This window comes from Lynx rufus, unplaced genomic scaffold (assembly GCF_022079265.1).
Source record: "Lynx rufus isolate CCGP_SWC_20201006 ecotype Redwood Valley unplaced genomic scaffold, mLynRuf1.p SCAF_5, whole genome shotgun sequence".
In the NCBI taxonomy this organism is placed as follows: domain Eukaryota; kingdom Metazoa; phylum Chordata; class Mammalia; order Carnivora; family Felidae; genus Lynx; species Lynx rufus.
The window spans coordinates 49,600,777-49,624,463 of NW_025814867.1; the positions used below are offsets into that span (position 1 = coordinate 49,600,777).

The 23,687-nt window shown below is 38.9% G+C and overlaps 1 protein-coding gene across 2 annotated transcripts in view; it reads right to left on the reverse strand.

The window, feature by feature from the left end:
* PLCH1 (phospholipase C eta 1) overlaps positions 1 to 23,687 on the reverse strand; it is a 187,173-nt gene that overhangs the window by 31,876 nt on the left and 131,610 nt on the right. For both annotated transcript variants that reach the window (XM_047099766.1, XM_047099765.1), the window contains exons 8-10: positions 16,383 to 16,503; positions 10,431 to 10,602; positions 6,206 to 6,313 (exon numbers count right to left, since the gene is read on the reverse strand). In XM_047099766.1, the coding sequence (XP_046955722.1) occupies positions 6,206 to 6,313; positions 10,431 to 10,602; positions 16,383 to 16,503 (401 nt within the window). The remainder of the gene's footprint in view (positions 1 to 6,205; positions 6,314 to 10,430; positions 10,603 to 16,382; positions 16,504 to 23,687) is intronic.

Below are 23,687 nucleotides of genomic sequence, written 5' to 3' on the forward strand. Positions count from 1 at the left end.
TCTTTCTTTCTTTCTTGTTTCTTTCTTTCTTTGTCCCTCTCTCTCTCTCTCTCCCCTCCTCCCTCTGCCCCTCTCCTCTGCTCATGCTCTAAAATTAAATAAAATTGAAAATTAAAAAAAAAAAAAACAGAAGTGTGAAATCAAGGTATCAGCAGAGCTAATCCTCCCTTGCTTCTTCCAACTTGCGGTGGCTCCTGGCATTCCTTGGCTTGTCAGCCTAACTCAAGCCAGGGCCTCTTTTCTTCACATAGCCTCCTTCTGTGTGTCCCCTGCTTCTGCTGTGTCTTCTCTTCTTATGAGGACACTCATCATTGGATTTTTTAAGGCCCACTTGCTTATGGATCAGGATGACCTCATCTCTACAGCCCTAAGTTAATAACATCTACAAAGACTCTTTTCCAAATAAGGTCTTAGGTACCAGGGGGTTAAGACTTGAACAGGCTTTTTGGTGGCCACAAATCAACCTCCTACAATGAATAAGAATTGACGAATGTGACAGAGAGTAGAGTGACAGCATTCCAACATGGGTAAAGGTGCAGAGAAAACCAACAGTATCAATAAGAATAGTATCCATATGAACATGGAAAAAAGCACAAGGAAATATAGAAAAAGCAACTAAGACTATATATCATGCTAAAATTCACAAAGTACAGTCATATACTAATACTTTATCTGAGCTGCCCAGCACCCTTTAAGGTAGCACTAGGTTTAGCCAAATTTTATATTCATGATATAGAGGCAGAAAGATTCAAAACTTGTCCAAAAACACATGCCTAGGAAATGGCTGGATTGGGACTTGAACCTGAGACTTCCAATTCAAAATTCTGTGTCTATTTCACCATATAATGCTGCAGCCATCCCTCTCATGCTGTTACAGAAAAAGATAAATTCTTGACTCTAATTAACCATGAGCAGGCTTATATTTTGACAACCATTATCCTTTTTTTATCAAGTTTTTTTTTTTTTTTTGAGAGAGAGAGAACATATGTACAAGCAGGAGATGGGTAGACAGAGAGGGAGAGAGAAGATCCCAAGCAGGCTCCATGATATCAGCACAGAGCCCAGCTCGGGGCTCAATCCCACGAGCCATGAGATCATGACCTGAACCAAAATCAAGAGTCTGCCACTTAACCAACTAAGCCACCCAGATGACCCTTGACAGCCATTATTCTTATAGGACACCTGGGAACTATATCCCCACAATCCCTCTGTGGGAAATAGTAAGTTTTACTTATTAAGTTCTGAAGGAAAAGAATTCCAGGTCAACACATCGGATCAAGTGACCAGAGCCTGGCAGGGAGCACATTTGTTGGGAGGACCAAAAGAGAAGGTATACACAGCATCCCCAGAGAGCTCCTAGCATGCCCAGGCCATATAGAATACCCTAAATAAATATCAGTCTCCTTTTCTGGCTCAGGGCTGCAGAAGCCAGAGATAGTGAGGAGATGAACTGTGGCTGCTATGCCCAGATACTTTCACTGTCAGCAAAGCAAAGCTAAAAATACAAAGCCTGGCCAACCGGTGCTGGAAATAATGAAGGCTTAATACAAAGGCTCTAATTATTCACCTCACATCCTCCAAACACTGGGAGTTGCTGAAGGAATGATATTACTGCCTGTTGATCTTTCTCTTCTCTGTGATGTACCGCACAAGAAAATTAGTAGCCGTGGAGAACAAATAAACGTGTGGCTGAGGTTTCATTAATGTGTTATCATTTGGTCCTAGAACCCAGGAGCACTACTGAAAGAAAGCTGAGACAGACACTTAACCCCTCGACCTGTTAGCCACTGTGCAGTGGCAGCAGGGACCACAGCTGAAAGCCACATGCATCTCACTCTTTTGTTCCTTGAGCCAGTGGTAGAGGAAGGATGCTGCAGTTGCCGGAGGCGGGGTGGGGGTGGGGTGTGGGTGGGGGGACAGGAAGCAGCTCTTTAAGATGGTTGGGAGTAGTTTCCACCAGAGAAGAAATCCAGGTTCCTAATTCCTGTTTCTGAGAGGTAAATCAGACCTAGGAATATCTACCAAAAACAACACTTCCTTGTTTTTTCTCCAGTGTAAAATTGAAGGACTGGAAAAGTAGACCGCCAGAACCACAGCTACTACCCCAGGCTGGGAAACAGCAGGAAAGGGGAGGAACTGGGTTGGAGGGGCTGCCCCTTACAGAGGGACCCTCTCAAACAGTGGTCCTCTACTTCCACTGCCCACCAGAACCCCCAGGGAGTGTTCCCAAATCCAAGACCCCACTCCAGACCAATTACATGGGAATCTCTGGATTGGACCTGGGCACTGGGATTTTTGAAAGCTCCCCTGTCATTCCAATGTGCAGCCAAAGCTGAGGACCTTTACTTTAAAACACTGGACTATCTCACCATCCCAAAATGCTTCTTTCTCTGCATCCAGGCTAAAATCTGGAGACAGGAAGGATAATACATCAGCCACCCTTTGTGAGGGCGTTAGAGCTTTCCAAGCCTGGTATCTGAAGGTCTTGGGCTAAAGAACAGCTGCTTCTCAGCCATCCAAGTGTGTGCATTTCCTACTATCCTCTACTGTCTCCTGCCTGCTCCTTTAGCTCTCTTAGAGGACCCTCTGTTCAAGGTCCAGCTCAGGACTCACATTACCAATAATGGTGCTGCTACTGCTTTTCCTGTTACAAACAATATCTACTATTTATTGAGCACAAATCATATTCCAGAAACTGTTCTGAGTCCTTTACAGGGTGTGCAGAAGTAGTTACGTGTTACTGTACAAGGGCTCGTTTAAAACTTGTTGGAAGGCTTTGTATTTATGGGGTGAGCTTCATGTACAAGACAGCTAATATTTGTGCCTAAGAGGCTGGCTGAATATAGATTCACAGAACACAAGAAAAAAGATAGTGAATAACTCAGTATTAGAAGAAAAACACCACTGAAGTTGAAATATAGGGGTGGAAAGTCTTTAAGTCACATTGACATTAGGGGATCCCGTAAAAATGAATAATGATGAGTTGGCCTCACTGAATCAAATCTGTTAGATAACTGTACTGTGGTTGAAAGGAAACTGTCCCCTGTGTGTTTTGAGCTGCGTGATTCTTGAGTCACTGAACACACTGGCTTTTCCATGGGGCTTACATATATTGGGCCAGATTTTGTCTGTGGCTGAAGCCACAAAATGTATCAGGCAGAAACCGAAAGGATTCAATTAATTCAACAATTGAAAGATTGAATGAACGAGCAAAAAAATTTTGGTGTAGTTTGAATCCCTTAGTTAGAAGTAACCATAGACCAGGAGGAATAAGAAGACCTGTGTGAGGGTCCTGCCTCCCACTCTGCTTTTTACACCAGGTAACGTGCGGGAACCTCAAGTCCTGTTTCTGGCCTTTGCATTTGCTGTTCCCTCTGCCTGGAACATTCTTTCCCAGATATCAGCACAGCTAACTCTTCACTACTTTCAGGTGTTTGCTCATATGTTACCTCCTCTGTGAGATCATTCCTGGCCAACCTATCTAAAACTTCAATAGACTCTTTACATAGTACACATGCACATGCCCACACACACACACACACACATGCCCACACACGTGCATGCCCACATATGCGCATGTGCACACACACACCCACACACACATGCCCACATATGCACATGCACACACACACACACACACACATACACACTTTCTACACGTTTTCCCTACCTTACTTTTTTCCCGTTAGGACTTATCACTGCCTAGTACTTTATACAGGTTACTTATTTGTTTTACCTCTTATTTATCCTCCTCTTTCCCCATTAATGTGTAAACTTCATGAAGGCAAAGATTTTTGTGTGTTTTTTGTTCACTGATATGTGCCCAACACCTACAACATGATGGCTGCATTTCCAAAAAGAGATGCTCTATAAAAAATGTTGAACATGCCCAAGAGTCTTGTATAAGTCTGGTGAGAGTCAGTGACCTGGTATTCATGAATGCTAAGTTAAAATTTTTATTTATTGCAATAATTCAGATATAATTTGTAAATCTGACCACATTCTGTTAACTTAAAACTGAGGTTAAGAACTTCCTCTAAGGTAATTATTGGTTTCACATAAGCTATTCACGGTACATCCTCTTTTGCAGAAATGTGATCGGGCAATTTACATTCAACACTCAGATAAGGCATCTGAACCCTGTGCAGACAATAAGACTATAAACTGACTGATTACAGAATTACACTTTGGTTTTCTAAACATGGCACTGCCTTTTCTCAGAAGAGCTCAAAAACAGGAAAAAAAGATTCAAAAAAGTGAAGTAAAACTTTATATATTTCCACTGGAATATTGGTTCCTTTATGTATTTTCTCTCCTAGAGTCCAGCAAAGAGATACCTGTAAAATGTCACAAGTTAGGTGCTCTCTGCTTTTACTAAAGCCCAAATCAAAGAATCCAAATAAAAGATCATACGTATCTTTACAGAATCATGTTCTAAACTATCTACCTATATGGCTTCCTAGAAACCATCTAGGAGGCTTTGAAGAGGGGAGGAGTCAGCTGGATATTTTCACAGGTGAAGTTACTGATTCTTTTCCATAAAACTACAGCTAACTCTATTTATAATTATAGATACTTCACATGAAAAGTTAGGAGTTCACTGATAGTAGAAGAAAAATTATATAACTGGGTGGATTTAGAATCTAAAACAAGTTGGGTTTTACTCAGCAATAAATGACTACGTTGTGGTAATAGCTGAATTTCCATCGCTCATTTTCCCTAAAAACAGTATTTCCTAACTACATACTTTAGTCAAGCCTCTCTGTTCCCTACTTTCAAATGATAGACTACTCTGAAGCTGGTAATCAAGAGATTTTGGAAAAAAGATGCAAAAATAATGAAGAGCAGAGACAAAAAATTTGGTTTATAAAATAAAAGCTTAAAAAATAGAGCTACATTATCCATAATTGCATGTAAGTAATTACAAAAATAGTAAATAACTGGAAGAGTAAAAAATAAACTATTTAATATATTAACCATTTTCACTAATGTAAATCTATTTAGATTAATTTTCTATGACTATAGCCCTATTGGTGGTACTTGACTGCACTAATATAAACTATAAAAGGGAACAGATTAATACAGATGGTAATTTTTCCTTTTCAGTTCAAGCTGAATCTTTCCCACTTCATCCTTTTTAAATTGCATTAGAGTCAAGAAAAAAGTGTCTACTGAGACAACAGCTGTCACTGTACTTATGTCCCATTGGTAATAATGCTGGCTCCCTTTGCTAACTATAGGAAGTCATACTCATTACTATTATTTCAAAGAGAATGGACTGTTTTTTTGCAATGTAATTACTGCATTCAGGGCAATGGTGTAAATTTGAATATTTTGTACAAAATTTATCTAGTTTTTTTTTGAGAGAAGAATAATAGTTCTCATATTTAGAGGAATACTACTTATCCATAGAAATGAAACTGCAAACCCTGTAACAAACTAATGTCGGGCTGGGGTGGGGGGGGTTACTCTCAGGCTGCCATGTGATCCTGACAATCATATGAGTTATAGAGGTGAGAAATCCTAGCCCCCCACGAGGAGGTGGGGGGGTAATCTCTTTAAGTTCTACATTTCCTCTAGGTTTGCATTTCCTTTAGATTATCTGGCTAAATGATGCTTTTCTATGAAGGCAGCTCCTTGATCTCAGACAGGGGTCTGAAGTACCACGCAGACAGCAAACTACCCTATGCCATTTTATCCAAGATGTGGCAAATTAAAGACTGATCCAAGAGTCCTATTTCTGGCAGAGCTTGGAAACCCTCTGATCCAAAGTATCTTCTCAGGACAAGGATGGGCATCCTAGAGGAGCAGACCACATGCCGTTGGGTTCTGCAAGCCACCCTTGACAAGCAGCATAGTGAGGTTGCCAGCAGGAGGCAGAAGAGACAATGCTAAAGCCAGTTTATTTCAGCAAAGACTGTGACATTTCCAACAGCAATCTGAGTTTTGACAAAGTTGTAATAGGAGAGGATTTGTCCCTAGATAGAGGGTCAGAAAGGTTAACCACAAACATTTCTTCCAACTGTAAGACACAAAAATCCTTGACTCAATAAACATCTAAGTGTCTGTTTCCCCAAAAACGAAGTAACTTTCAACAAATATCCCTTTTGCACCACAGCTACCATATTTGTGAGGATTCCAACACAGCAGTAATTCCTACCGCAAAACAATGAGGGTAAAAATTATAACTAAGGCTGTAACTTACATAATGGAGCTTGAATTTGCACTCGTCCTCAATTTCATCTGCGCTGTCTTCGTCAGAAACTTCCCCTTCCTCTGCATCATCCCCAAGGTGATAAGGCAACTTCTTGCCCTGAAATGGAGCAACACACCCAATTTAAAAATGAAAACAGTGTGCATGTCTGATGTTTGGGGCAGGTTCACTTGATTGGTAGCATCTAGAGCATGTGCCTACATCCTAGCTCCGAGAGGCTGCAAAAGCCAAAATGTCTAGCATGTTCAGCCACTAGGAGGGGATTCCTTAAAATATAGGGATGGGGGGGGTAGGGGCGGCTGGCTGGCTCAGTCGGTTAAGCGTCCAACTTTTGGTTTCAGCTCAGGTCATGATCTCATAGTTTCGTGGGTTCAAGCCCCACTTTGGGCTCTGCACTGGCAGCGTGGAGGTTGCTTGGGATTCTCTCTTTCCCTCTCTCTCTGCCCCTCCCCTGCTCATGCACTGTCTCTGTCTCTCTCAAAATAAATAAATAAACTTAAAAAACAACAAAAACAACATAGGGATGGGGAGAACTCCTTAAACATGGAAGGATGTTCATATGCTTGGCAGCCAAAAATAATGATAAATCTCTAGACATCCCAGACTGCTAACCAGGCTGATCTTCTCTAAACTCAAGCCCCAGTGACTTCTCATTCTCCCATTCTCATTCTCCCACTCCCACACCACTATTGGCCCTCTTCAACATGCTGGATTTTCTCCTCACCCACTTCCTCTATGCACAGGACCACCACCATAGTCAGGTTTTCAGAGAACTCTCCATCCCTATTTTCCTTTTTTTTTTTTTTAATTTTTTTTAATGTTTATTTTTGAGACAGAGAGAGACAGAGCATGAACGGGGGAGGGGCAGAGAGAGAGGGAGACACAGAATCGGAAGCAGGCTCCAGGCTCTGAGCCATCAGCCCAGAGCCCGACGCGGGGCTCGAACTCACAGACAGCGAGATCATGACCTGAGCTGAAGTCGGACGCTTAACCGACTGAACCACGCAGGCGCCCCTCCATCCCTATTTTCCTATACCTTCCCTGATACCCAGAGCTCTTGACCTTGGGTCCTTAGCACAGTGATAGTTTCAAAGCTGATTAAATCATTTATATAATGAACACAAAATCTATATTAAGACTCTAAAGTCTTGCGGTTTGGATACTTAAACATTTTCTTCAACGTATAGAGGATCATTTATAGGATTGAAAGGGTGAGATTTAATTTCCCTTTGTAATGATATGTATTTTACTCCTTATTTGTATGTGCTATCTGCAAAGTGAAAACTACACTCTTTCCATTTCACACAAACATTTGTAGAGATAGATATAGATACATGCATACATACGTATATATAATTCTAAGTAAATATGGCGAACATTTTTTAACTTTCTCTGTATCATTAATAACAAAACAACTCACAATTAAAGCATTTATGTCTATATATTGACTTAAGTCTTTTCTGATACAGAAGACTTCTATAAAATGAATTTATTTTTCTTTATTTTAGAGGGCACTATAGAGTAGCTATGTTAATATAGCAGCATCAGAAATAAAGTACTCAACCTAATGGTGACCAGACGTGTTCAGGAACACAAGACATCAAGTTAATGACCTCCTTCATTTATTCACCACCAACTACTTATTCAGAGTCAACTCTGTTTTGGGTACAATGACAGATAACCAAGATGGATCTGTCCACAAGACATTTGAAATATAATGACAGCAATTCCCTCTTTGAAATAGAACAAAGCCAACATATTTTTTAAATGTTCAGCAGAACAGAGCTACCAAATATGAGAAGTAACATCTGCAAGTAAGGAGTAATAATCCTTGAATGATATAAACAGTTCTGATACCACAAGACGGAAACAAAAGTGTAACCGTGATGGGCAAGCAGTGATGAGCTGGTAGGGAGCTGCACCAAGCTTTAGTTCCCCTTCATTTAAATGTGGTGGCAGGTGGGAGAACACATTATTATGGATGCTCAGAGCATCCATAGGTAACCTAATTTTCCATCCTTAAAATTGAATTAAGAGATATGAGGGCTATATTTTTTACCAACTCTCCCATATTTCTGGTTCTCAAAAGTAATTTGTCCAGGCAAATAGGAAGAAACGCAATGCAACAGAACATTGTTTCTTGATGCTTCTTATCAACAGTTACATCTAAGGAAAATTATAGAATAAATTAAGGCAGAACTTAAGGTGACTTAAGGAACTTAGCTGTGGTCCAGTAGATACAAACAAAGAATGTACAGTTGTCTTTTAGGGACCTCTTTCCGATTTACATACTATTTCATGTAGGAGTTATCAATAATTAGATTAATTGGTCTATGATACATACAAGTATTGCTAGAGACTGGAATGATAGCTACCATTCAGCTCTAAGCTATATGACCCAAGAAGAATGGTAACGACTCTGTGATTCACATCTGTAAAAAGTAAGAAGCTTAGGCCAAATAGTTACAGTTTCTTTCGGCAATAAGAATCTATGGAAAATTACTGTTTGTTATTATTTTTGTTCAAAAGCCAACTTTTGTTTACTTTTCAGGAGATATGTGTGTATATATATACTTGGAAAGCATGTGTATTATAATTATAATAATACACAACTTGTCAATCTCTAAAGTGTTAATTGGCCACTAAATGGTACCTTTCGGTTCAAAGGTGGCTCTGATGCAAAGGTACGTAGGAAAACCCATTCCTTTATTTTTGCTTCAAATGGAAATGCATTGGTCCATAGATCTAGGAGATCTTCTTAAAGTCTGAAGAACATTGCTACTAGCGAATGAACCTTAGATGCCTTCATATGCTCGCAGTCCACACTGCTGCCACTCCTCCCACTGAGTGCCCCAGATCAGCTGATGCATCCTGGTGCCCATAAGCCCTAGGACATTCTATGACAAATGACCCAAAGTCCAATTATGCAGAAGGGACTCAGTGCATATCAAATGTCTTAAATTCCACTGTCCAAAAGGGAAGCATTTCAATCAAATGGACTTACTCTGCGTTTAACCTTCTGACTGCTTGCTAAAGACTACAGGAAACATGGAAACATTTACAAGGCTACTAAGGTGACATTTAGCTTTCTAACCCAGCAATCAGTTTTTACCACAAGAGTTTGCTTTAGCAAGATTTCAGGAAAATTGACCTTAATGTTATCTCTTACATTATTTGGAGCTTTTATTCGAAATGCTGTCCCACATACAAATGCCTGACAATACCTCTTTGATGAATTCAGTCTGTAATTTTCATTTAACTGATAGAAAAATGGGTTTTGACCTATTCCAAAGATGAATATTTCACATCTTTCCTATTTGCTGCCCTCCGTTAGAGACCCTATTAAACTATTCCTAGGAAATTACATTGTTTGACTTTCCTATGCTTCCTTTGTGATATCTGGTTTTTTGGTACACATTGCTGTTAAGTAAAATATGACCCGATTTGAATATTAATACCCTCTTGCTCTTCCTTAGGTTTTTGGTATCAAAATAATACAACTATCCAAGGTGGATTTATTCCAAACACGTAAAATTAACAGGAATTAAGTAAAATCACAAAGTCAGCCCTGTGAGATTTCAAGTAACTGTTTTTCTGGCTATTCTTCGTATTAATAATACTCATTGCAGGTAGTAAATTTCCTCCCTCAGAAAAATCTGTTCATAAAATGTCATTCTCTTCACCTACTGCTCCTTCACATACACATGAGTCCTGTGGGGCATTATGTCTGTGCCTATGCTCTGCTTTCAAGTGAGCTCTTCTCACTTACATAACCAAGGGCTGATCAACCGTAAAGACTGTTTGTTTTTTTTCTTTTTCCCCCTTTCTTTTTTTTTGACAGTTATTGGAGCTTGAAATGGGAGAGAAGAATCTGAAAGAAATGCTTTCAGATGTGGACACAAGGAGGCTTCTCTCGCTCCTATGCACATACTTCTGGACAGTGTAAACTATAACAGACTCAAATATTAAACATTTGGCTTACAGTATTGATATTCTCACTTCACGAAAACAACTCCCAAAATATGTGGTTAGTCAATAACAAGCTTTTTCTGAAGGTATAACTATTAATAAATTGGAACAAGATGCAAACGCAAATCTAGGCGACCCTTCATGGATTAACTCTATTATTCTCCTGATAAACCAGTTTTTAGTCCTTAAGGGAGGGAGGGCTTAGTTGGTCATTAATGCCTTTCATTGCATTTCTGGAGGTAATTACCTTCACTAGGATTTTGCCTTTCAAACTCTGAGGGCTTGGAAGCTGTTTGGTCTCTCCTGTGTCTACAGATGACAGGTCCAGCTTGTCTCCAAATATTCCTTTCAGGTACTGAGCAATCTTCCTCTGTTGCTGGACACTGCAGTGATTCTCAATGGACAGTATGACCGGGAACCTAAGAGGATAGCGACATATTCTAAAGGCATCAAGTATAGGCAACTCACAGGGGTGTTTGAAAATCACTCTATATATTCACTATGCTCTTGTAGTCCTAATGACAGTATTTGTGAAAGCAGTACTGACTAAAATGAGAAAGATGAAAGGAGCAGTTTTTAAGAAACTCCTCTAACCAAATATATTTTGCCAGGCATGATGGCTGAGCAGAATACCCATCATGTGGGATGCCCTCATTTAATATTTTGCTTTTAAAAAAGGTACATACATTATGTCTCTTTTAAAAGAAAAAGAGAGAAAATTTTAAGAGAGATAAGCCTAAATAAAAAAAACTCATATAACGTAATTTTGTCTTATCTATTCAAAAATCTAAAGGAGGAAAGAACATATAATCTTCAATAAATGGTGCTGAGAAAAACTGAACAGCAACATGCAAAAGAATGAAACTGGACCACTTTGTTATAGTACACCCAAAAATAAACTCAAAATGGATTAAAGATCTAAATGTGAGACCTCAGACTACAAAAATCCTAGAAGAGAACACAGGCAGCAATTTTTCTGACATCACCCATATCAACATTTTTCTAGACAGGTCTCCAAAGGCAAGGGAAATAAAAGTAAAAATAAACAATTAGAACTACATCAAAATAAAAAGCTTTTCTGCATGAAAGAAACCATCAACAAACAAAACAAAAAGGTATCCTACGCTAAATGGGAGAAGATGTTTGCAAATGATATATCCAAAAAGGAGTTAATAACCAAAATATAAAAAGAAGTCATACAACTCAACACCAATCCCCCAAAAATCCAATTAAAAATGGGCAAAGGAAAGCATAAGAGACTGTTAAAAACTGAGAACAAACTGAGGGTTGATGGGGGGTGGGAGGGAGGGGAGGGTGGGTGATGGGTATTGAGGAGGGCACCTTTTGGGATGGGCACTGGGTGTTGTATGGAAACCAATTTGTCAATAAATTTCATATATATATATATAAAAAAAAATGGGCAAAGGACCTGAATAGACATTTTTCCAAAAAAAAAAGATGTAAGATGGCCAACAAACACATAAAAAGATGCTCAACATCACTCGTCATCAGGAAAATGCACATCAAAACTACATAAGATATCATCTTAACATCTGTCAGAATGGCTAAAATCAAAAACACAAGAAATAACAAGTGTCGATATAGAGGTATATGCAGTTGGTGGGAATGTAAGCTGGTACAGCCACTGTGGACAACAGTATGAAGATTCAAAAAAATAAAAATAGAAATATCATATGATCTAATAATTCCACAACAGGCCTTCAGCCCCCAAAACCCCAAAACACTAATTTGAAAACACACACACCCGTATGTTATTGTAGCATTATTTACAATAGCCAATATATGGAAGCAACCTAAGTGTCCACTGATAGATGGATCAGGAAGATGTGGTACACACACACACACACACGCACACACACTAGAATATTACACAGACATAACAAAGGATGAGGTTGTGCCATTTGCAATAACATGGATGGACCTAAAGGATATTATGCTAAGTGAAATAAGACCGAGAAAGGCAAATTCCATATGATTTCACTCATATATGGAACCTAAGAAAAAAAGCACAAATGAATAAACAAACAAAAAGCAGAATCAGGCCTATAAATACAGAGAACAAAGTGATGGTAGCTAGAGGGGAGGAGGGCGAGGGGTTGGGCAACATGGACGAAGGGTAGTGGGAGATGCATGCTTCCAGTTATGAATTGAGTAAGTCATGGGAATAAAAGGCACAGTAAAAGGAACACAGTCAATGATATTGTAATAATGTTGTATGGTGACGGTTGGTAGCTACACTTGTGGTGAGCATAGCATAATGTGTAAACTTGTCCAATTACCGTGTTGTACACCTGAAATTAATGTAACATTGTGTGTCAACTATACTAAAAAAAATAAACTTCAGTATGAAAACTTAAATAAATTCAATTTTCAAAAAAAGTCTATAAGCATCTAAGAGACCACAGTGTATCATTATGTGCTGACATTTACTCTAAAAATATATTATCAGCCCCCAGTCTGAAAACTACTATTGAGGATAAAATATCATAATGGAATTTTGTGATTTATAGCATCCTATGCCAAGCATTTTAAAATCATTTGTATAAAATTATATACTAGTCTTTACTTTCAGAAAGGAAAAAAAGTCAAGCATTCACTCCCCACAAGCCCTCAGATTTCTGTGCAGAGTATGTGAAACCCAAGCAGACTGATTACCAAAGACAGCCTGGGGAGCTGGTGGCCAAGGCAGAAAGGGAACAAGGACTCATTACTGATCTTACTCTTCTTCTGATTTTTTCTCTTCAGAGTAAGAAATTATTTCAAAATTAGCTTGTTGTGGTTTTTTTTCTACTTTTCTATCACATATCTTCTGAAGTAATAGGCAATATCTATTTTTCAGAGTACAAAAACCAATATTTAAATTGGCTAATACATCTACATAGAGAAAAACAATTTATTTCTGGGCTTGTCTGACAATAGCACATGCTCCACAGAAAGGGTTATGACCTCCTGAAACTACATTCTTTCCCCATTAGTAAAACCTGATGCCAAAGGTAATATCGGAGATGAACCTTTGTGACTGGAGTGGGTTATCTTGCTATAATCTGTTTGCTCGTGCAACCACATAGGTTTTATCCCAGAGTGTTAGAGAGAAAAAGAACAACAAACTAGCAAGAGATTGTCTATGCAATCACATCAAGGGGTTCTAACAACGAATTTTTAAATTATCAATCTGTTTGGGGCCCCGAGTGGCTCAGTTGGTTAAGTATCTGACTCTTGATTTTGGCTCGGGTCACGATCTCATGGTTCATGGGTTCGAGCCCTGTATCGGGCTCTGTACTGACAGTGCAAGCCTACTTAAGATTCGCTCTCTCTCTCTAAATAAATAAACTTAAAAAATAAGTAAATATATTATTAATCTGTTTATAAAAAGCCTATTAGTGTTTAATGATGCTAAACATAAAGCAGTGCTTCTCAACAGGGGAGGGGGGAGACTGTACGGCACCCTTCCCAGACAGATAATTTGTCAACATCTGAAGACATTTTTGGTGGTCACAATATGAGGGAGGGAAGGAGTACTACTGACATTTAGTGTCTAGAAGCCAAGGATGCTGCTAACTATCTTACAATAAACAAGACAGTTCCCCATGACAAGGAATTACATGGTCCAAAATGCCAATAGTGCCCAGGTTGAGAAATCCTGGTACAAGGAAGGCCTAAGAAAGGAAAGAAAAAGACTGAACTTTCAAAATGTGCTCAACAAGCACAGTAACTTTTAATGTGAAGTGCTTTTCTAAGTATTCCCAAACTTGAAGCACTGTCAAGTTATCAAAGGGTCCTCCAAGGTAGCACATATTTTCAACACCCAACTTCACATTTTGGAAAATAATGGCAAAATCACTTCATCAACTTCGCTAAATCTAGTAGCAATCAGGGTAGAAGAGACCCATCAGAATTCAGTACTTGGGATTCTTCCATATAGCAGATACCATAAACTAAACCTGCCATGCAGCAAGTGTCTCTCATTAAAACGGCATTTTTAACCTCATGGTTAATAAATAAGAAGACCAAATATTAAAAATTTTCAAGGCCACTAAATTCTATAAAATTGATTTTATGCAATTGTAATTTTCTTCTTATTCAAAAATCATTTCTTAGCTTTATGGTATATTGCAGGCATCTGCTAGGCAATAAAGAATGAATAACACAGGGGCGCCTGGGTGGCTCAGTCGGTTGAGTGTCCGACTTTGGCTCAGGTCATGATCTCCTGGTTTGTGGGTTCGAACCCCGCGTCAGGCTCTGTGCTGACAGCTCAGAGCCTGGATCCTGCTTCGAATTCTGTGTCTCCTTCTCTCTCTGCCCCTCCCCAACTTGTGCTCTGTCTCTCTATGTCTTTCAAAAAATAAATAAATGTAAAAAAAAATTTTTTTAATAAAAATAACCATTAAAAAATCTTTAAAAAAATAAAAAAGAATGAATAAGACAGAGCCCCATATTTTCAATGAGGTCTTGGTCTTAAAGACTCAAAAGAAGGAAGGAAGCCAACAATTGTAAGAGGGTGCTATATAGATATAACAGAAATATGCTCAGAATGCTAAGAGCAGAGAAAGGAGCATTTAAATCAGATAGTGTAACAGTAAGTTTGCCAGAGGGACAATGTTTAAGCAGTCTTGTAGAATGAATAAGAATTAGACATGTGGAGTAATGAGGAAGAGTGTGCCGGGCAGAGGGAACAGCATATGCAAGGTAGGGAGATGTGAAAGAACTGGGGTCACCAGAGGATCTGAAAGACAAAGGAAGAACCCTCCATCTCTGTGGAGCATTGGTGGAAGAAGACCCTGGAAGAGAAAGAAGAGGCCAAACCTTGAAGGGCACATAAGACATGACTGTGTACTACAGGGAGCTTTTGAAGGACTTTAAGAATACAATGTCATGCTTATAGTTTCAGAAAGGAAAACATTGCACCAGTGAGGAAAATGGCCCAAAGAGAAATGAAGAGAAGGCAATGGAGTCAAAAGATAATTTAGAAAGTATAACTGACAAGAATTGGCTGAATTTAGAATGACTCAGTTTTTGGCTAAAGACACTGACTAGGTAAGTGCTACTCCTAACTAAAAGGAAATAAAGAGGGGCGCCTGGGTGGCGCAATTGGTTAAGTGTCCAACTTCGGCTCAGGTCATGATCTCATGGTTTATGGGTTCAAGCCATGCATTGGGCTCTGCACTGACAGTTCAGAGCCTGGAGCCTGCTTCGTACTCTGTGTTTCCCTCTCTCTCTGCTCCTCTCCTGCTCTCTTTCTCTCTCTCTCTCCCTCAAAAATAAATAAACATTAAAAAAAATTGGAAGGAAACAGAGCAAGAGAAGGTTCGGCAGAATGAAATGCTGACTTTGGCTTGAGATGTGAGCTCCATGATGGTAGGAGTCATCTCTTTTGTTCAGGGTCGTGCCTCTCTGCACCTGTTACAGTATGCCTGACTTAGAGTAGGCACCATTAAATATCTGAATAAATAATGACATTTGTTGATTCCGAGGTATGTATGGGACACTCAGATGAATTTTTACTAAGAATTTTGCTACACACCTCTGAAACTCAGGTAAAAGTTCTGGACATATAATTAAACAACCCAAAAGGAGAACAATGGCAACAACTTAAGAAATAGTGACTAAAGGAATGAGGAAATGGAATAGAAGACCATAGGCCAAACACACAAAACCAAGAGAGAAGCAATGACAGCATAGAGGAGAATGTTATAATAGAAGCCCCAAAAAAGCAGGTATTGAGGAGAAAAGAGTCACCATTATCCAATGCCAAGGAGGAGTCAAGTAACACAAGGATGCTAGACACTTCGTTATATATAGGACCATCCAGCAAGTCTGAAAACCTAGCTGTTACTATTTTACTGTATGTTAATATAATATCAACAAACTATTTATCATGTACAGTAACCTGTGTTTCCAAACTTTACAAACACTCTATAGAAATTTTGAGGTCTTTGCAAGAACATGCTTCAAGGAAGCAATGTCTTGAGAGAGAATGGACATAATAAATGGAGCATGAGAAAGTACAAACATGGAGCCCTTATTATTTGCTCACAATGTTTTGTTGGCAAGGAGGGAGAGAATGAGGGGAGTAGAAAGGGAGATGAAGACTCAAGGCAAGAGTGTGTGGTGTTGTAGTCATGGTACATCAGCCAATGCTCTCTATGCTGGCTTAGCTCCCAACTGTCGCTATACTTACTCATTCTTCACAAAGGCATGCCTGTTGATGGTCTCCACAACATCTCTGAAGAGAATTTTTGAAGTGAGAGTATAACCGTGGTGTACTACTGGCTCTCCATCTGGGCCATCCCAACAGTCAACTGTCAAAAACAGAACTTCACATCAACAACACAAAGTTTCTGGTTTTGCTAATATTGCTGGCAATATCAGACAAACATTATTTTACTATTTGAGATTATGCCTATTATGATGATGACAAATGTCAAATGGAGAGATGGGTGTTCTGGCATATTTATCAGAATAAGGAATTAAAGATAATAAGTGATTTGTTTCTGAGTACTTACAGTTAACAAAGATGTCACATTCACAAGCAGCCCAGCATTTACCAGGAATGCTCATCAGAAATCGATCTAAATCCAATCAAGTGGCCCAAGGGTAGTGATATTTCTTAACAGGTTGCTCCTCTAATTTCACTTCTTCCTCTTCAGTTTACTAAGGTCTTTTAAGAAGCTGCAGTGGCCCTCCCAAATCGATAACAGGGTTTTTCATTACTCCTCACTTAAACTCATTAGGTTTCTATTACATTTTCAATTTATTAATTCCACAATAGCTCTAAAATAACACTGACTTCCTAAGTTCAAATCCTCAGGCCCTGCCAAGATTTATATCAACATGGGCAAATGATTTAATCATTTAAAGGCTTGCTTTCCTCACCTATAAAAGAAAATCATGGTAGCATTTGCATCATAAGTTTGAGTGATGACTAAGTATATGTAAAGCTGCTTATAATACTGCATGATACATAGTAATTATAATTGTTATTGATAATACTGATATTGTTATATGTATAGACAGCTTCACTGGCTCCCAGCTAGAGAAAGACAACCACTTCCTCACCATCCACCCTTAGAGTTTGTCTTCTTTGTTTTACACTCTACCACCAGACTAGTTTCTCAAAACAATGCTTTCACCACGTTGTGTCTTTGCTCAGAAGCCTACTCAGTGCATAACACAGCATCCAACACATACACAGTAGGTACTCAGTAGACACAGGCTGAATTTATTAATATCCTATAGCTCCTCCTGCCTGCTTAACCCCAAGGTCCTTAACTCTTGTACTACAGACTGGCTAGCCATTCACTCAGTCTGTATCCACTTTCGCTCTGGCACACAGCTGGACTACACTGCCCAGCCTTCCCTTGCAGCAGGGTGTGGCCATCGAATTGTGGGCAGAAATTATGTGCACCATTTCCAGGTCTGGTCTGTGAAAACTTTCCCTACAAAGCCATCCAGACTTTCTCATCTTCTGCTATCACTGCAGAAGACACGTGCTGAAGATGGCATGGCCACAAGATGGAAAGAGCCTAGACCCCTAAATCATTGCTTGAAAGACTCACCTGTAAGGAACACCTATTTTGGACTTTACATAAGCAAGAAATAAACTTCCTCTGTTTCAAGAAACAGAGATTTTAGATTTAATTCTTAAAGGAACCACCGTTGCCTTAATTAATATCGTAGCTTCTGTCTGACAAATCGATCTTATTTTCTCCTACCGCTGAACTCACAGACTTGTTCTTCCATTACACACGTTTCCTCACATAGGAAACCTCCATGATTTTGTGTCTTTCATTTAAGGTCAACCAAAATGCCCTCTTTCACTTTCCTTATCTAAATCCCAGTCAAGGCTAAGCTAGGACCCCCCCAAAGAATCCTGCCAGCTCTCATGACACTGCCCTTCCTTGCGGTAGTCTGGTAGCTCTGGTTGCCAGAGCCGAGAGAAATCAAAAATCTAGACATTACTCCTGTGAATTTTCCCAATTTTTAAATATCAGCAATTAATCTAGTTTTTAAATTACAATATGAGCCAAACATTCTTTGGCTAATGGAATGCCAGTTAAAATTCTGACTTTTAATTAGGGCCAGACATTTCATGACTACACCTGTTCTTTATTTTAGTACCTTCCTCATATGTGTGCTTTGTATACTATGTCAGGAGATGCTATGTTTATTTATTCTAATACTTTCAAATTGTTCACCATAACCATAATGTGATTCGATGGTAAATTTTATGTGTCAACTTTGCTAGACTATGGTGCCCACTTATTTGATCAAGTACCAGTCTAGATGTTGCTGTAAAGATATTTGTTAGATGCGATTAACATTTAAATCAATAGATTTTGGGTAAAGTAGATTATGCTCCATGAGGTGGGTGGGCCCCATCAATTAGTTGAAGGTCTGAAGAGTAAAGACTCCCATTTCCTGAAAAAGGAATTCTTCTAAAGACTGTAATGTAAGTCTCCAAACTGCTGGCATGCTATACAGATTTCAGACTAGGAAATCCCCATGATCACGTAAGCGAATTTATTAAAATCATTCTTCCTCTCTCTCATATATAAGAGAGAGATCCCATTAGTTCTGTTCCCTAGTACAGTCACCTATATTACAATTAAACATTGGCTATAAATTATCCTTAGAGGAAAAAATGAAAAAGGTAAAAGGAGAAAAAAATTTTCAAGGTTAACACCATAGGAATATAAAAAACAAATTTTAAGAATAAAGATGCCATTGAGAAGATCAAAGGTTTGGAGATACTAGCATGAAGAACTGTATTATTCCTTTGGGCCTGCAAATGAGGTCAAATGTATCAAAGACATTTTCTAAGAAGAGAAGCTCCATCCATCTTTTGACATGTACTTGATATTCTTTAATTTGTCTTTGGATATGGGTGTGGAAAGAAGGCAGAGATGTTTCAAAGGTACGTAATTTGATTAATTTATACTCTGATTTAGCCCCCTTGTGGAGGAAAGGTGGCATAACGGTTCCTCATAAATGAACTAATACCCTTTCAAAAAGAATGAATGTAGACAAGGCAATACTATGCCTTATTTGATTGTCATGTACACATAAAAATAGCTCTTAAACCACATGGATCATGAAATAAGGTGCTCTTTTCCTATTATTTATAAACATAGGCAGAATATCCATAGTCAAGGACAGCTCTTCTAAAAATGTTCACACTTTAGATCTATTTCATCATCTATCCGGTGAATAAGGATAACCATACTCCCAAATGGTACCAGCATCCTAACATGTGGCAATCATAGCCAAGTTCAAATGACAGGGAAGTTTCCTGTAAGAACTAATGCTGTAATGGGAATGCTAGCAAGGTAGAGACCCTCTAACTAATTCCCATGCCCACAAAACTGCCAGTGGCCCATTTTTAATCACATCACACATTAGAGCCCTCCGAAAGCACTTGGACAAAGAGGTGGTTAGTTCTGCAGCCTAGACGAGCAGCTAAGATGACAGCTTTTCATAATGGAACTTAAAAGTGCTCCATCCTGATAGCACTTCCAGAGATAACAGGAAAGGTTGTAAACCAATTATAGCAGTGATGCAACATCAGTTCCATAATGAGAGTGAAAATCCCCTGGACAGAACATCCATATTTATTAGGCAACTTGGGCTGAAAATCAAGGGAAGGTAAGGCTATGTAAAAAGTGTTCTCAAATTGATTTGCTGACAAGCCCACTTCACCAAAAAAGACTTATTAGTCTTCCCCAATACTCTCTATGTATCTTTACCAAAGACATTCCTACAGCTGTACTAATGGAGATGGAAAACACAACATTATAAAACTAGAGGCTTGAAAGTGGAGAGATTCTTCAGGTCACAATACCATGAAGAACCTGTCCAGAATCATTATTCTCTACCTTGAAGTGCTATCCTTGGCAAAAGCTGCTTCAGAAAAATGTCTGTGGTAACTGAGATTTTCAATCCATGACCTGCTACACTCTATACATCAGGTTCTTTAAATCTTAGCTCCATCTATTTAGGAGTAAAAACAGCTTCATCTGGACCCAAGGTAGATGACATATCACTGGGTATATATACACTGATGTCTCCAGGTCCAAACTTCAGATACGAACTAAGATCTCGAAAGCACAGCGCTGACAGAAGTTGTTAGGAAAGCACAAAAGATCGTGTCATCAAATTCTAAGTCTTTGGGAACATCTAGTTAGACGGTAGTCCTAATCTTGAACCAAGCAAATTCCTTCTTCTCAAGCCAACGTCCCCTCAGTGCTTCACTTCAGTTTTTCTAGCTTTCCTTATGTGACTGATGACTGTCATTTGATCCGCGTTAGGGCTGATCATGCCATTCAAACTTCCTCCTCCAAAAAGCACATAGACTTCCCAGGGAAAAGTGGAGCAGGGGAGTTAAATCAACTTGAGTTAAAACCTCAGGTTGCAAGCTTCCCAGCTATGGAAACTTGAGCCACTTAACCTACTCCAAGATGGGGTATCCTCTTAAGGAGATTATTCTATCCCCCTTAAGGTTGTAAGAATCAAATGAGAATGTATAGAAAGCACTCACTCAGGACCTAACTCACAAAAGGGGCTGAAATCATGGTAGTTCCTTCCTACAGTACATTCAAAGCCAAAGTGATAACCCTAATTTGGAACAGGAAATAGTTCAAGGACAAAGCTGATCAAGTCTCCCAAACAAAGATAATTCTTGTCCTCAACAAAAACCTTCCAGAAATAGTAGTTTGACTTTCACTGTCCACTTACAGATTATTTCAACAGAAATAACTTCAAGTAAACCAAATACAAGGGGAGGAATTTACTGACACAAACTGGTAAGGGAGATATTTGACAGATTGCGTGTCCTTTAAAATTACACCGTAACTGTATATATCCTCAGCTTGTGTGAATATCTGGAGCAGACAAGCTCCTACTAGAAAAGGAGAGCCAAGTAGCTTCTTTCTATTACTTTGGTGAATGGCAGTTAGGAAGAAAGAAGGGACGTACAAGGGAAGGCCCATATTCAATAACATCTACTGCACACAATTTCTAAACATTCTCATTTTAAAATCAAAAGACACTAAAAAAGGCTAAGACTAAAAATCATTTGTACCCTGCTATAAATTGTCTTAATCAGATAACTTTCCTTCTTAATAGGCAAAACTAAGCTGGAGGATTAGATGTTCTAATTCAGTATAAGGAGTTGATCATGGGAACATGGTTGGGCTTGGGTAGGACACGGATTTTTGACTAAAAAAGCAAAAAAGAGAAGACCAGGTACCTGGAGGACCTGAAAAGCAAAATAAATACCATACGGGACACAGCACTTAACAAAATTGCAAAACTGTCTGGAGTTAACTATCATTTCATGGAGTCACTACAAGTCATTTTCCATACTTGGCCCTCCAAGGAAATGTCACCCTTTAAAATGATAGGCAACCATCACTGTGAATCCAAAGAGGCTTTTTGCCCAGGGAATCTCTGTGCATGTCAGACATGTAAAACTTCCTGAGTACTGAATGAACAAAGGGTTGAATAATGGCTGAGAGCAGAATGTCATCTCAAGATCTTCTAAAAGGTTTTTCTTTATGTTAATATTTTATAAGCATCTTCATTAGTTGCTTAAGCTACTCAATTGTCAGTCACTCATTGTCAGTAGGTGCTCTCTCCATTGACTGCAAAAATGACATCTCTTAAAGCATAAATTTCCAGAACACTAAATTTGTAGTGGTTCTAACTGCTCTTTATGTAGACAGTTCTTAATGCCTGTCCAGTTTTAAAATGTTAATGACCCTGATAACATGCCAGAAACTATATGACAAAGGCCCATCTAGTTACTAGTCTTATCACCCTACTGCTTTATTCATTTCCCCTACACTGTTTCACCAGCCCAGGATGTGTGGTTATCTACTGCTAACTCCCAGCACATCCCCACCAAAAAGTGATTCCCCTTTGTTCCATAGAATCTCCATTCCATCACAAACTCCCTTCTATCATCTGACTCTTTTTGGAATTCTCTTTCAACCTCCTCATCTTAACAATCAGCTTACCTTGGAGGACACTACTTTTCTCCACAGATGTTTTTAGTATAAATCACAGACCAAGAGTCATTCTCTAGGGCTTTTTTTTTATTTTTATGTCTAATTTGTTTATTTTTTTTAAATATGAAATTTATTGTCAAATTGGTTTCCATACAACACCCAGTGCTCATCCCAACAGGTGCCCTCCTCAATACCCATCCGCCATCAACCCTCAGTTTGTTCTCAGTTTTTAAGTCTCTTATGTTTTGGCTCCCTCCCTCTCTAACCTCTTTTTTTTTTTTTTCCTTCCCCTCCCCAATGGTCTTCTGTTAAGTTTCTCAGGATCCACGTAAGAGTGAAAACATATGGCATCTGTCTTTCTCTGTATGACTTATTTCACTTAGCATAACACTCCAGTTCCATCCACGTTGCTACAAAAGGCCATATTTCATTCTTTCTCATTACCACATAGTATTCCATTGTATATGTAAACCACAATTTCTTTATCCATTCATCAGTTGATGGACATTTAGGCTCCTTCCATAATTTGGATATTGTTGAAAGTGCTGCCATAAACATTGGGTACAAGTGCCCCTATGCATCAGCAGTCCTGTATCCCTTGGGTAAATTCCTAACAGTGCTATTGCTGGGTCACAGGGTAGATCTATTTTTAATTTTTCTCTAGGCCTTATTGCTATTTTTAAACACTTTTTCTCCTACATCCATTAAGAAAAAAAAAATCTCCTTACTTTTGAACCTCACTTTATCCAACTCTACCTTTCTGTAATCTTCCAAGTGTCTTTCCTATAGTATTTTTTTTGCATTTAAATATCTGGCTTAGTTTTTAATCTCCAACTGTTAATCTTTAAAATTTTTAACATTTAATCTACCTGTCAACATCCTTTGTGAGGTAAAAGTACAGGTGGGCAACTTACTCCATCTTTTTACCTTTGACCTCTCCAATGCTAACAATCCCATCCCCACTCTACTTCATTCATGTCCACCCATGACACACCCTGGATACAGTCGTCACCTGTAACTATGTCCAAAAGCCTGCACTCTGTGATAACAACTCTCTGCTCTTCTTTTGTGTGTGTGTGATGACAACTTTCCCCATATTTCTATTTCTTGGAGTTTTCTAGTTTCCTTACCTCATTAATGGCCCCTTATTCATTTATTTTCCTTTCTTAGACTCACCGACCTACTGACTACTTACTTAAGAGTGCTCACCAACACCGTGAAGATATTTTATATGACCTAGAAATCTAGAGGCATGGATCAATTTTATAATCTACCTTCACTGCTCCTATATCTAATCTGATGGGAGTGAGGTGGGAGGAATCTAAACATGCAGATCTTGTATAACAAACAGACTGTTTTAAGACTGTTTTTGAAACTAGCTAGGAACTTTCCCAGTTTATCTTGTCAACTCCTCTCCCGTTGTTTGTTGATCTTCTTAAGCCTCTAAGCTAACTTCCACTCACTTTACACTTAGTAGA